Source organism: Melanaphis sacchari, unplaced genomic scaffold, assembly GCF_002803265.2.
Source record: "Melanaphis sacchari strain LSU unplaced genomic scaffold, SCAv2.0 Contig362_pilon_pilon, whole genome shotgun sequence".
In the NCBI taxonomy this organism is placed as follows: domain Eukaryota; kingdom Metazoa; phylum Arthropoda; class Insecta; order Hemiptera; family Aphididae; genus Melanaphis; species Melanaphis sacchari.
Genome location: NW_020271225.1, coordinates 72,542 through 86,138, shown reverse-complemented (window position 1 = coordinate 86,138; position 13,597 = coordinate 72,542). Strand labels below are relative to the sequence as shown.

The following is a 13,597-nucleotide window of genomic DNA, read 5'->3' as shown; positions in this document are numbered from 1 at the left end:
CGGATTCATCACTGACCTTGGTCTCTCCGACGTTATAGAACTTTCTTTTTTTATCCTCAATGACACATTTATAACCATCTCTCTTAAACCGTTTGAACCCGTAACGGCCTTTGAGCTTTTTTACAATATTGGCCTTGGTATATGATACCAACATGTCTTCGTGAGTGGCGAAGCCGGGGTAGGACACCGTTGATATCAACGCTGAATCGACGGCCTAAAAATAAATTAAATAACATGGGACATGGGTAGATGATAATCATGATTAAGATGAACTGATACTTACTCAAACTAATACAAAAAAAATCAATTAATATTTAAGTAAATATAAAATGTTGATATAAATTTATTCATTGAATACTATTTTTAGACTGAAGATTTCTTAAGCTGTAGACAATTTCGTTTTTAACTCCAATTAAACCTAACTCTGGTATTAACTATATCACAGTAAATCTGTTTATTTTGAAAACCGATTTTACTTATATCCAATATTTTTAAGGAAACAATAGCTGTATAGACAACACGGAAAATAACTACAAGCTACATACTAAATCCCAATTTTGTACTACGAATATTAACTATATTTTGGTTTTAAAATCATATAACAAATTTATTTTTATTAAGATTGAATATAAAAATATAAAATCGTTATTTTTAAGGTAGATACATTGGATAACACTGCAATATTTAAAATATGATCTGATTTGATATTTAACCATAACATATATTAAATCTGAATCGAATATTTGGTTTTTATATCATGTCATCTAAATCAAAAAATCGTTTATGAATTTTATATTAGTACAATAAACTGGTTTATCGGATATAGGAAAATCGTTGTATAAACTATCATCACTAATATATTTACAAGATAAATATACTATTGTAGCAATAAAAATATACCGTGTTGTTTGGAGGTTGCAAAAAAACAGTATTTACTCACTTTTGAACTAGATTCTCGAGGCAGCAGTGTTTCGAAAATACTTCTGTTCCTATTGTGTGCGTCAATGTCTACATATATTACAGACCAAGAGGCTCCTTTGTCGCCGAATAAATTGCAGCCGTTAATAGATTCTAATGCACTTTTGGCCATGCCGATAGAACTAAACAATTACATTATGATTTAAATATTTATCAGATAATTTTATCGTTCAGTTTCACTTTCATAATATTTATAAATAACAAACATAAATTAAAATTGACTTAGGGTTGGATCACGCTATGCGTTTTGTCGGTAACTGAAAAACACTATCCCGATCAACCACATTCGGGACGATCGATCATACTGTGCGTTTGATTGGTAACCGAATCTATACAAATAAAATTAAAAAGCTCGGAAATCGTTTTTAATTTGAAATTTAATTTTAAACTGATTTTTATTTCAACGAAATGTATCTAATATCATAAGAAAAAAAATAACAAAAAGGTCATGTCAATTAGAATTATTTGTTTTTATTTAAACGTGTATTAACTACTTATGCTAATAAGTAATAATATACATCTATAATATAAATAAAATACAATATAATCACTTCAAAAATGGAACCTCAAAGGCAACATTCTCAAATTTACCAACAACTTTTTAACAGACAGAACTTTTGAGGTTAAAGCCGGACATACCTTATCTTCAACCTTTGAAACTGAAAATGGACTACCACAAGGATCTTCAATAAGTGTTACACTCTTTCTAATAGCCATAAATGACATCAGCAATAATATCAAACCTCCAGTCAAAACCATACTATATGCTGATGACTGTAACATATACTGCTCAGGATCTAACATCAAAACTACCTGCTCGCTCATACAAAAAGCAATTAACAACGTCAGTCAATGGTCTGCAGAAACAGGATTTCAGTTCTCTCCCTCAAAATGCAAATCGGTTTTATTCACGCACCAGAAGAAAATTAAAGTCTCAGAGATAAAAATGCAAGAAAAAACGCTGCCAAACACAAACAGCGTACGCCTCCTCGGCTTAACATTCGACCACAAACTCAACTGGAAAGAACATCTAAAAAAATTGAAAACAAATACAACTAAAAAACTGAATATAATTAAATCCGTCAGTCACTTCAAATGGGGGGCTGACCGTAAGACACTCCTAATCCTCTATAATGCCTTAGTACAATCAACTCTAGATTATGGATCAACCATTTACAGCCTCACCAACTCCAACACCCTAAAAATACTGAATACGGTACAAAACGCTGGAATAAGAATGGCCATCGGAGCTTTCAGATCAAGTCCAGTAGACAGTTTATTGTGCGAAGCCCACTGCTTACCTCTGGACATCAGACAAAAATTCCTCATCACAAAATACGCAGCCAAAAAGATGTCTACCCCTCAAACACGCATGACAGAAATAATTTCAAAACCCTACCACGACCATTCATTGAAGACCAAACCATTCCATATAAAGCTCCACGAAATCCTCGATGAAATATCTTTTAACATCAAGAACATACAAACTATAGAAACTATCTCAACAATCCCTCCATGGAACTTCAACCACATAGAAGTCAACATAGAACTCATCCATTTCAACAAAAAAGATACTCCCCACAGCCAGATCATCAATCTTTTCCACGAAATATTAAACAACGAATTCAAAAACTACTACCATTTTTACACAGACGCTTCCAAAACAACCAATGATGTCGGCTTTGCCACTACACACTTCGAAAGCAATACCCTCCACAAAATTGCTCCCTACTCCAGCATATACACTGCAGAAACGTTCGCCATACTCGAAGCCATATCTATTTCACTCTCCACTCCCCACGAAAAAATCCTCATCCTGAGCGACTCTATGAGCGCAATTACGTCAATAGCCAACATACACACAAAATGTAATCTCGCCCGAAGCATCCAAAATATAATCCTCGCAACCAACAAAATCATAAAACTCATGTGGATCCCATCCCACGTAGGCATTCCTGGAAATGAACTTGCAGATGAATTGGCAACGAAAGCAGTTAGATCTCCAGATACAAAAATATATCCACACGTAACATACGAAGACGTTATCCACACCCTTAAAACCAAATTCCATTCCCTGTGACAGACTCGATGGGAAAAACAAACCAACAACAAACTAAATCAAATAAAGACATATACAAAAAAATGGCAAACCCCCCCCCAATCAACCTCACACGACACGAGGAAACAATGATCACCAGAGTACGCATCGGACATACGCGACTGACTCATTCACACCTGATGCGCAAGGAACCTGAACCCGTGTGCGAAACATGTCTCTGCGCACTCTCAATGAAACACATATTTCTTGAATGCCCGACTTACCAACACACGCGCACGGAATCGAATATCAACACCACCTCACTCAAAGAATCACTCGGCCCCGGACAAGAATCAAAAATCGTGGATTTCATCAAAAGAGCTGACCTCACAACGAGCTTGTAACACCATCTCAACACCTGGAGCAACAACGGAAATCTAAATTTATTTATTTATAATGTTCAAATTAAATTAAAAAAAAAAAAATGTATAAAACGTAAATCATTGTAGGCTAATAAACTTTGAATTTGAAGCCTTTATTTAAAAAAAAAAAAAAAAAAAAAAAAATACAATAATATATAAATGTATATAACAAATATATTTCAAGTTTTTAATTATTTAAATTTAAAAATGATTATTAATTATTCATAAAATTTTCAATTTCGGTCACCGATAATCCGCGCAAGTGTGATCAGACAAACTGAATTGCATCTGTTGTGCTTTACATCCCGAAACGCATCCAGACGGTTGGGACGCAACACATTACGGTCGTTACCAGACGGTTTTTAATCGGTTCTGCAAATCGATCTAGTCTGGCCCTGATAACGCGTTTCATATTTGAACCTATTTTATTTTGAGTGTTGCGATTCAATTACCGATCGGCTCCTGTTATTCAGCAACCGACATTATGCATAGTGTGATCCAACCCTTATATGAACATTTTTATTAAAAATTTGAAATGTGGGTCCATAAACGCATCGATAAAGTTAACGTAACAATGACAATGCCAATATTAGGTATTACGCCTAATAATACAAACATTCGATTTTAATTTTATAGGTTTTAACGTAGCATAATATAAAACAATGACATATATAAACAACAAATAATGAAAATTATTGAAATAATCGAAGACAAAAAACAATTCATAATAGGTATATAAACCTAAAAAATGCTTTTAAGATGTTAACGACAAAAAATAACCTTATTGTTAATATCTCACAATTATCAAAAATATAGGTTTTCTTCGGTATTTAATATTTAAAAAGTGTTAGATAACAATGAACGTCTTTTACACAGTTTAAGTGAATAAAAAAACAAATAAAATCTAGCCTATATTACATTATTATAATTTAATGAACATCTTTAGAAAATGTGTAAGTCTAGACCAAGTCACCTCAAATATAATATAATACGCCTAAATTAAATTAAATAAACATTTTGATGGAAATGTCCAATTATATTTGTCATGCTACTACTCTGAAAACTAACGCTTCATATTTTTTTTAAATTTAATCAAAAACTTAGGTATTAGACCTTATGATTTTTTTTTACTATTTATAAGTAATTAGTATGAAATTTACTAATGAATATTACTTATATTTAAATTTTTTAGACAACTTATGATATTTTAAAACTGTAATTTAAAATTAAAATAATCAAACATTTATAGATTAGAGTTTAAATGCACACATATTATGTTTTTTATAATTAATATATTATTATTAATTTATTTTTATATTGTATTATAAGATAAATAGTATTATGATAAAAGTATTCAAAAAGTGACCAACAATAAATAATTATAAATGGTTTTATGCAAACGTACATTTATACCACTATAACTTGTAAAAAAAAAAAAATGGTTTATTCCAATAAAATTCGGCCGATTAATGCAGTGCTCCTTAAATTAGTGAACACACGGTATATGTATAACTATTATCTACTAGGAAAATTAAAGTGGGTATAAATTATAAAAACATGGCAGGTATCTAGCTATTGCGTACCTATATATCTTATGAAAAAACTGAGAATCTCACAATAATAAATACCAGTACACACAAATATATTTATTATGATAATTAATAAAATCTTAAATAAGTAGGCACATGATTTTATAATCCTTAGTTAAACTGCACTTATTAATTACCCTCTTCTTAAATTTATTATCACAGTAGGTATTATCTGTTATATTAACAGTAGATTTTTGTCAATTTGATAAAAGTACGAAAAATACATTTTTTACAACTTTCATAATTTTGAATTACGCCGTCATTAATGAAATGGTTATAATTTGTCATAATACCTTTAACAGAATACTAACCTTGCGTGAATTTCAGGAGTGTTGTCATTATACGAACTGCCTCGTTCCCACATAGCATAATCTGGTGTTCTATACGCACGTTCTATATAGTATACTAAATTTTGCACAAACGCAACTTCGTCTTTTGTATAAATTATTTGTAACCCCGATGTAATCATTTGAACCAAATATATGAGGTACAATGATACGGCATCAATCTATGTAAAAATAAACAATTTTAATTCATTACATATAATATATAAGTATTAGGTACATTTCAAATATCCAATTTTATATATTAGGTATATAACATAATACGTGTATGTATCTACTATAAACGATTTATCTAAAGTTTTAATATTTAAAATAAATCGTTTTTTTTTTATTAAGATTCAATAACAATTTTTCTACAAAAATTCGATCGACGAAATTACATTTCAGATAATTGAAATCTTATGATAAATTAAATAATAATATGGTAGATAGGTACACATTATTTTGTATAATGACTAATACATATTAATATATTAGTACATTGTAATATTTACTAAATATTCGTCGATTTATCCACGTGTTAACACAACGATTAACCTATTCAATATCATCTAGATTCTAGGTTATCAAATCACGAACAAGATAACATCATAGATATATAGTATATAATCTGAAGTATTTGAAATGTATTATTTACATAAAAAAATTCTAATATGAAAAATTTTTTAATCTAGAACATATTAATTTACCATAACTTTTCTACCGTAGTTATAATCCCAAAATAGCAAAATGTTAAGTATTAATATATTTGTATATTTCCTATTAAAAACATAATACTGATATTACACAATTCAAATATACTTAAGAAATTATTATTTATTACTCACGTACCTATCATTTAATATAATTAATAAATATTAAAAATGAGGTTTAAGTTAAATTAGGACGATATTCAATATAATATTTCTAGAATTCGGAAATAATAACATTAAAACAATTAAAAAATAGTTTTAAAATATAAACATAATATAAAAATGATTTAAAAAAATTGCATTACAAATAATGGTTTAAAACTAATAAGAATTATTTTTATTTTTTAATTTATAAGATACAAATTATAAAAGTTTGCGAATTACTCAAAATTAAATAAGCGATGTTTATTGGATAGTAAATATTTATATTTAGAAAAACTTCTCTTCACTGATTGGTGCTGCAAATTTGAAATGAGCCAAATTTTTAAACACTGAAGTCATCAAGAAATTACTAAATTGAAACTTCTTCACCATTAAAATTTTCAAAATAGTTATCATCGTTTGAAATCCAGTATCTTTCTTATTTTAATTAATAACATTTAGAAACATAGATTTTTCTTAATAAATTGATTCGTCGAAAAAATATTTTTGAGCGTGTATTTTTCCAAATATCTACAGAATAATTTATTGATATAATTAATAATATTTATGATTTATTTATATGATATTTTACTTAGAGGAATATGGGCTAATAAAATAACTTGACATAAATTATAAATAAAAGTAGATTTTTTGATGACATAGTTAAAATTTTAATTTTATTTTGTTTTAAATATTTATGCTCTAAAGCATTTTTATATTTTATACGCGAAAAATGTGTTGTTCATTCAAAAATATCTATTAATGATGTGTATTATTTATTTTATAAAATATATTTATTAGCAATTTTTTTTTTCATTTTTTTTGCTTTATTTCATATATGTAGCTTTATTTAATACTTCAAAATATTGTTGTATTTTTAAACAATTTCGAATATGAATATTATAATGAAAAAGAAAATTTTTATCAATATTGATTAATTCTTGTGCTTATAAGTTAAAATATAATGGAACAACAAGTGAAATATCGAAATCACTCTTCCCCACAAAAAAAAAAAAAAAATCGATTATACCTATCAAGTGATAATGAATGAAAATAGTAATAATAATATTTAACAATAAAACAATATACAAAAATAAAACAAAAATTCAAGTTATGGATCTCTTCAGGAAATTTCTGATTATACTATTTTTATATTAAGTACTTACGCATGTAGAATAAAGGTGTGTAAAAACATTAATGAATTTACTGAGATTAAAAATATTATCTTTCTACTTACGAAATAAAAATATCAAAGAAATAGTTTTATTTACAATTACAAAAATAAAACATTATTTTACTTCACTAAATATTAAGTTCTTTATAAATCATAATATGAAATTATATTAAACAAGCTGACCCGGCAAACGTTGTTTTGCCATATAAATTATATCTAATAAATATTTTGGTATTCAAATAAAAAATAATTAAATTATTGTAAGTGAGAGGGAATGTCGTATACTGGTATATGACTGAGATGAATGGAGCACTGTGAATGATGACGGCCCATAAAAATAACAAAACACCAAATATCCTCACCGCCCATAAAGTAAATTTGTAAAAATGTATGTGGTTCGTTTGGCACTGGTAGCAATGAGCCCACTCTATGATAAACTTGGCCTTTGATTTTGAATGTTGAATTAAATTTTTGACCATTTGCTGTATTATTTATAACTATTTCTGTTGCTCCGAACGATGTCATTTGGAAACATGAATTGAATGTTCGAATTAACTTCAGGAACTGGTTAGAATCAGAATCTGGATCCGTACCTATAAGTAAACCGTTCAGTGGTTCAGATGGTGTTTCAATTTCCGGTAGTTGTACTTTTCCTGACGCGCAACACATACCGGCTGGCTCATTTTTGAACTTAAGCGCATTACAATGCGGAAATTCCTTGTCCACAGCACCAATCTCTATTTTCGAATGAGCGTAATATTTAATATCGGGCCCATACTCGAATTCTAGTCGAAAGAATGAATTGGATGTAAATGCTCTATGTACTTGTTGGCGTTGTCGGTCATTTATTTTGCTCTGCGTGTGTCAACTACGAATTGACGCGCTTTTAATCGTCTTTTTTGATTTTGTTCAGCTTGTGCCTCACGCAATCGCACCATGTTCACACGTACATTTTCATTATTCGGTTGGATTTGTACGTCTCTTCTTTGTGCTCTTCTATCTCGCATGATTGTACTTTTGGTCGTTCGACAAGCCAAATCAGACCCCTTGCGTCTTGCTGACATTGTACAAAATACACAAATCGATACAATTAAAGTTCACAAATGTGATTATTAACCTTTCTTATAAATGAGAGAGAAAGCTTATTGTGTTAGATCGACCCATTCAACGGTCGAGTCGTTTCTGAGGAATTCGTTAAATGCGATAAATACACGTTCGTTTAATATTATGAAAAAAGATGGAAACGTAATCTAATCTAATAATATATAAATATACAATTTACATGTTAAATATTAAAAAATATTTTTACACCAAGTTCCCTGGCAACAACTGTTGTATCTTATTTTATTTATTATTTTTATATTTTATTTATTATTTTATTATTTTTTTTTAGTTTTTATTTTCCATCGCCGATATCCAACAGTTGTTATAAATATTTGTGGTGAGCCACCCTTTACACCTAAGGGTATGAAAAATAGTTTACATCACTCGCTGAGACCTACTTAATATACACAAAAGATTTCATGAAAATCGGTCCAGCCGTTTCGGAGGAGTTTGGTAACAAACTTTGTGACACGAGATTTTTATATATTAGAATTAACAATGTGCAATTAATTACTTGTAAATAAGGATATCCTTCACCGGAGTGAACAATATCACCATTTTCCAAATTAAATTTTGAATGTAATGCAAATTTATTGCACTGATGTTTTTTAAAACATTCTATTAGATCCGCCTGTCGGATCCAGCAAGCCAATATTCCTCTCATGCATTTTACCGCAGATTGGCCCAACTCATAAGATTTTCCTCTATCGTCATCTATTCGTCTGGAAATATACAATAACAAAAATATATAATTGGCATTATTGACAATATCTTATGGTAGCAAAATTTGATATAATGAAAAATATAATTGATCTGAATATTCAACTTTATTTTATTTTTATTTGTTTAATACATAAGACAATAATTTATAGTGCCTATGACCTACGGCACTAATTAAAGACAACTACATTATTTGTATGAATAATTACTTATTACTTAATACTATACATAAAAATATACTAATAATGAAATTAGTTTTACTTCATTATATGTCTTAAATAAAATATTGAATAAATATATTACCTATACGCTTGAAATAAACTCCAAATTGCAGCAGCACAATAAACGCTATCTCTAACGCTGGCCACTCTTTTGTCATCTGACATTACTGGAAATAGACCAGTTATTGCACTTTGATACCTCAACAATTGCCTTTTCACTGTAAATTAAATTATTATTTTTTTTGTTAAAATTAAAAATATAATAATAATATAATAATACTTAATTTGCTTTAACTAGGTCAATTTTTACTCAATTTTAATAACTATTTTTTTAAAACTGTTAAAAATATTATTATCAAAAAAAAAAAAAAAATAGCAATTATCTAAAAAATTTAAAAATTTAAAATATGCCATTCAATTAAAATTGTCTTACTAATTACTGATTTTCCATAAAGCTATTAAGGGTAATACGATATTTCTGGGACACGTTTCATCATTTATTAGTAAAACATTTTTTTTTTTTTTTTTTTTATTAGCTATTAGTTGAAAACTATGATAGCTCGACAATTACAATTGTACAGGTACAAAATTAAACATTACAATTATATGATATATTGATATATAATAAAATGTTACAGTAATAATATGAATTGAAGACCTATAGGTACAGTAATTACATTTACATACTGGCAATTGAAAATATTTTAAATCAAGTAAAACATTTATACAAGCTTAAAGGTCGAAACTTCAGACAATTTACCAGAATTTATTTTTTTTTAGAATAGTACCTATTTGCATAAAATTACGGTGAAATTGATTCATAATAAGAATCAAAACGACTAACTTACAATTTTAGTTAAATTTTTTTTTTATTAAAATTTACGACAATAAATACACATTTAATACAATAGGAATAAGGCGAACGAATATAAACAAATTATAAATGAACATTGACAACTATATAATATTTATCCTTATTTGGTAAAGTTAAACTGAATATAAATGTATTTTTAGTACAGGCTATAAAATAAAGATTAATAGTGCAATTATTATGTAAATAAAAAATATACAATATCACTGTTCACTAGTATAATGCATTAATGCTATATACAGTACATAATAATTTATTATAATTTATAATCTTTTTATTTTTATGGAAAAAGGTTTTATCTTGTATCGTGAAATATATACCTACATAATGTATGCGTAGAATATTCAAATATTTCATGACTAATCTTGTACACATAAAAATTAAACACAACAATCTATCAATAAAATAAAATATTAATTTTATAGTTAAAAATGTAAAACATATTTTGAATAACTGCAATAACTGCAGTACAAATACAGTGAAACCTCCACTAACGGACACCTCCTAATAGTGGACACCTCCCAATAGCGGACGTTTTTTGGGGAACGGGGACATTTTCACTACTTTTTAATAGGAAAATCTCCGAATAACGGACATTATTTTATTAGGGAATTTTTAAAATAATAGTAAATCCCTAACATTATTTGAAAATAATACGTATTCACATACGTATGCACTCTCGTAATAATTTAATTACGATAACAAACTCGTTATGGGACAATACGATTACGACAAATTCGGTTATCGGCGAAGCGGTTATGTGTTATGAGTTTATGACAAAAATATGTCAGTTAGTGACGGTTTTCGACGCGATGACTACGTTAATTATAAACAAAGCTCACCGATTTTTTCAAACAAAAATAATTTAAAAATACATGTACATAATTTTGATTTTGATTGTAAAAATATACTTTAAATAATAATATGTAATTAATAATAATTTGTAAAAATATAAAAATATAATAATTTACAATAAATAATAAGTTATAACATTATATGTACGTATATATACATACATAGTACATTATTATATAAATAGATTTCAAGAATGTATCCCCTCTGAATAACGGACAAAATGTTGGTGACCAAGAGTGTCCGCTATTCAGAGGTTTCACTGTACCTTAGTATATTAACAATAAAACAACTTAGTAGAAAATAAAAATAAAATTATAGTTAAAACAGATAGATTAATTTAATTTAATAAACGTCAATAATCTATTTAATATTATTAATGTTATTTTATAACAAACTTTATTGTTGAATTAACTTTCTTAATACATATTAACAACACGGTTCATGTAGAATTAACAAACTATTTGTTGTATATTTAATAGAGAGAGTTACTGGTATTATTACTATTATTCATATTGTAAAATTTACGATTTTAATGGTATAATGTCAGCTCAGGAGTAACAAAAATATTGTTAAATTGACTTAAATTTTCATTATTTTTACCTACTTATTTTTTTCAATGAGTTAATCAAAATTTAAAAGAGCTATAATTTTATCTATTTAAAAATTGTCTACTAGAGATTTAAATATATTTTATCAGCACAAAAACGGTGTTTTAAATTTCTAAATTTATACAAGTAACGATAATTTTTAGAAAAAATAATCAAAAAGTGATTAATAACTATTAGATACGAAATATTACGAAAACCTACCAAAAAACTGTTTCCCTATAGACATTAATAAGTATGCAGTATGATGTGAATTCGAAATTCGGAGCTTTGTTTTTGCTAAAATTAATTACGTTTTCAAAACGAATAAGTAAATAAATTTAATAAATGTATATATTATATTCTATTAGATTTAGTTGTTACTAGGATAACTACAATTATAAGAAACATGATCGCAAAAGCACTTAGAAATTTAATCAAATCTAATGACAGGACAGTAAACAAGTATAACATTCTTAATAGATTTGGAAGTGACAGCAAAGTTCATATTATTATTACACAGCAAATTATTGTAGTAGGGTGTGGTCATTAAGTCATAAATAACTGATAATATATTTCATGCCACACAGTCTCGGTGGATAAATGTATACAAATTTAGTTTAATCGAAAATTGATACAACGATAATTTAACTTTAAAGCTTGATTTATACGAGTATGTTAACTATCTAACACTATGGAATTAATGAAATGCAAGCGATAAATATTAAATATATATTTAGTATGTTATTGGTGCTGAGATTAATGTGATTGGCATAATAATAGGGAGTTAAATGAGGAGGCGAACAATTCCGTGCGGTTAACGAGGACAATTAAATTTTTTTGTAGAGCCCTAGGTGAATGTCCTCAGTGATGCATACTCGTATTAAATATAAATATATCCCTAATTATAATAAGTCAATTATTTATATGTTTTGTTCTCAAAACCGGTAAACTTTTATAATTTGCGTCTAAATACATGTTTATATATAAATGTATGATAATACATATGTAGTATATATTATGTATATACAGTGCTGATTATTAAAATTATTTTTATATATTTAAACAAATATTTATAAGTAATTTTTTTTAAATTCTGAACGAAGCAATAAATATATTGATTTTACAATGTGTGTATGTTGCTTATTTTTTGTAATATGTATAAATTATATCTAATTAGTCGAAAAAGTCGATATGACTTTCAATTTTCAGCGTAATTTATAATAGAAAATTAGATCTAGTATATATTTTTAAAAGATAAAAATGAAAAATTCCCAACTCAGAATTCTTTTTTCGTACATTATGATTAATCATGATTTATCATTGAAATCAAATTAAACACATATCCATCAAAGTATTAAAGTTAACATATTCAATAATCAAGTAGGTACACTCGACATCTATTGAACAGCAGAGCAAGTTCCTGTTATATATATTTATATAACTGTATTTGTGATGAAACGATTTTGAGTAAAGATAATGTTTAGTGCTATACAATCTTATAGTACCTAAATTATAAATTATACTTTAATAAAGCTTAGCCTTAAAATCTTTTCCTCCATAGTTAGTGTTTATAATGTCCTTAAAAAAGAACTAATAAAATATTTTCACAAATCACTTGCTTAAACGGCTTTTGTCTGTCATTGTTTTAAACTAAATAATTTTTAAAAAAAACTGAAAAACTCGCTTCTGTTGCATACCTATTATAGGTTTAAATTCAATAATATGATTATATAATACGAAGAAATCATTTTAAGCGAAAGAGACTAACGATATAAACTTTAAACGCTCATCAAATAAAATTGTGCATATGTCTTTCAATATTATTGAATTTCTTCAAAAACAAAATATAAGTGACATTTAG

At 27.3% G+C, this 13,597-nt stretch overlaps 1 protein-coding gene across 5 annotated transcripts in view; it reads right to left on the bottom strand.

The window, feature by feature from the left end:
- The window catches only part of LOC112596881 (probable phosphorylase b kinase regulatory subunit beta), a 53,670-nt gene that overhangs the window by 31,337 nt on the left and 8,736 nt on the right, over positions 1–13,597 (bottom strand). For all 5 annotated transcript variants that reach the window (XM_025342701.1, XM_025342704.1, XM_025342703.1 and 2 more), the window contains 5 exons: positions 9,506–9,641; positions 8,997–9,204; positions 5,339–5,535; positions 941–1,100; positions 17–214 (listed from right to left, as the gene is read on the bottom strand). In XM_025342701.1, the coding sequence (XP_025198486.1) occupies positions 17–214; positions 941–1,100; positions 5,339–5,535; positions 8,997–9,204; positions 9,506–9,641 (899 nt within the window). The remainder of the gene's footprint in view (positions 1–16; positions 215–940; positions 1,101–5,338; positions 5,536–8,996; positions 9,205–9,505; positions 9,642–13,597) is intronic.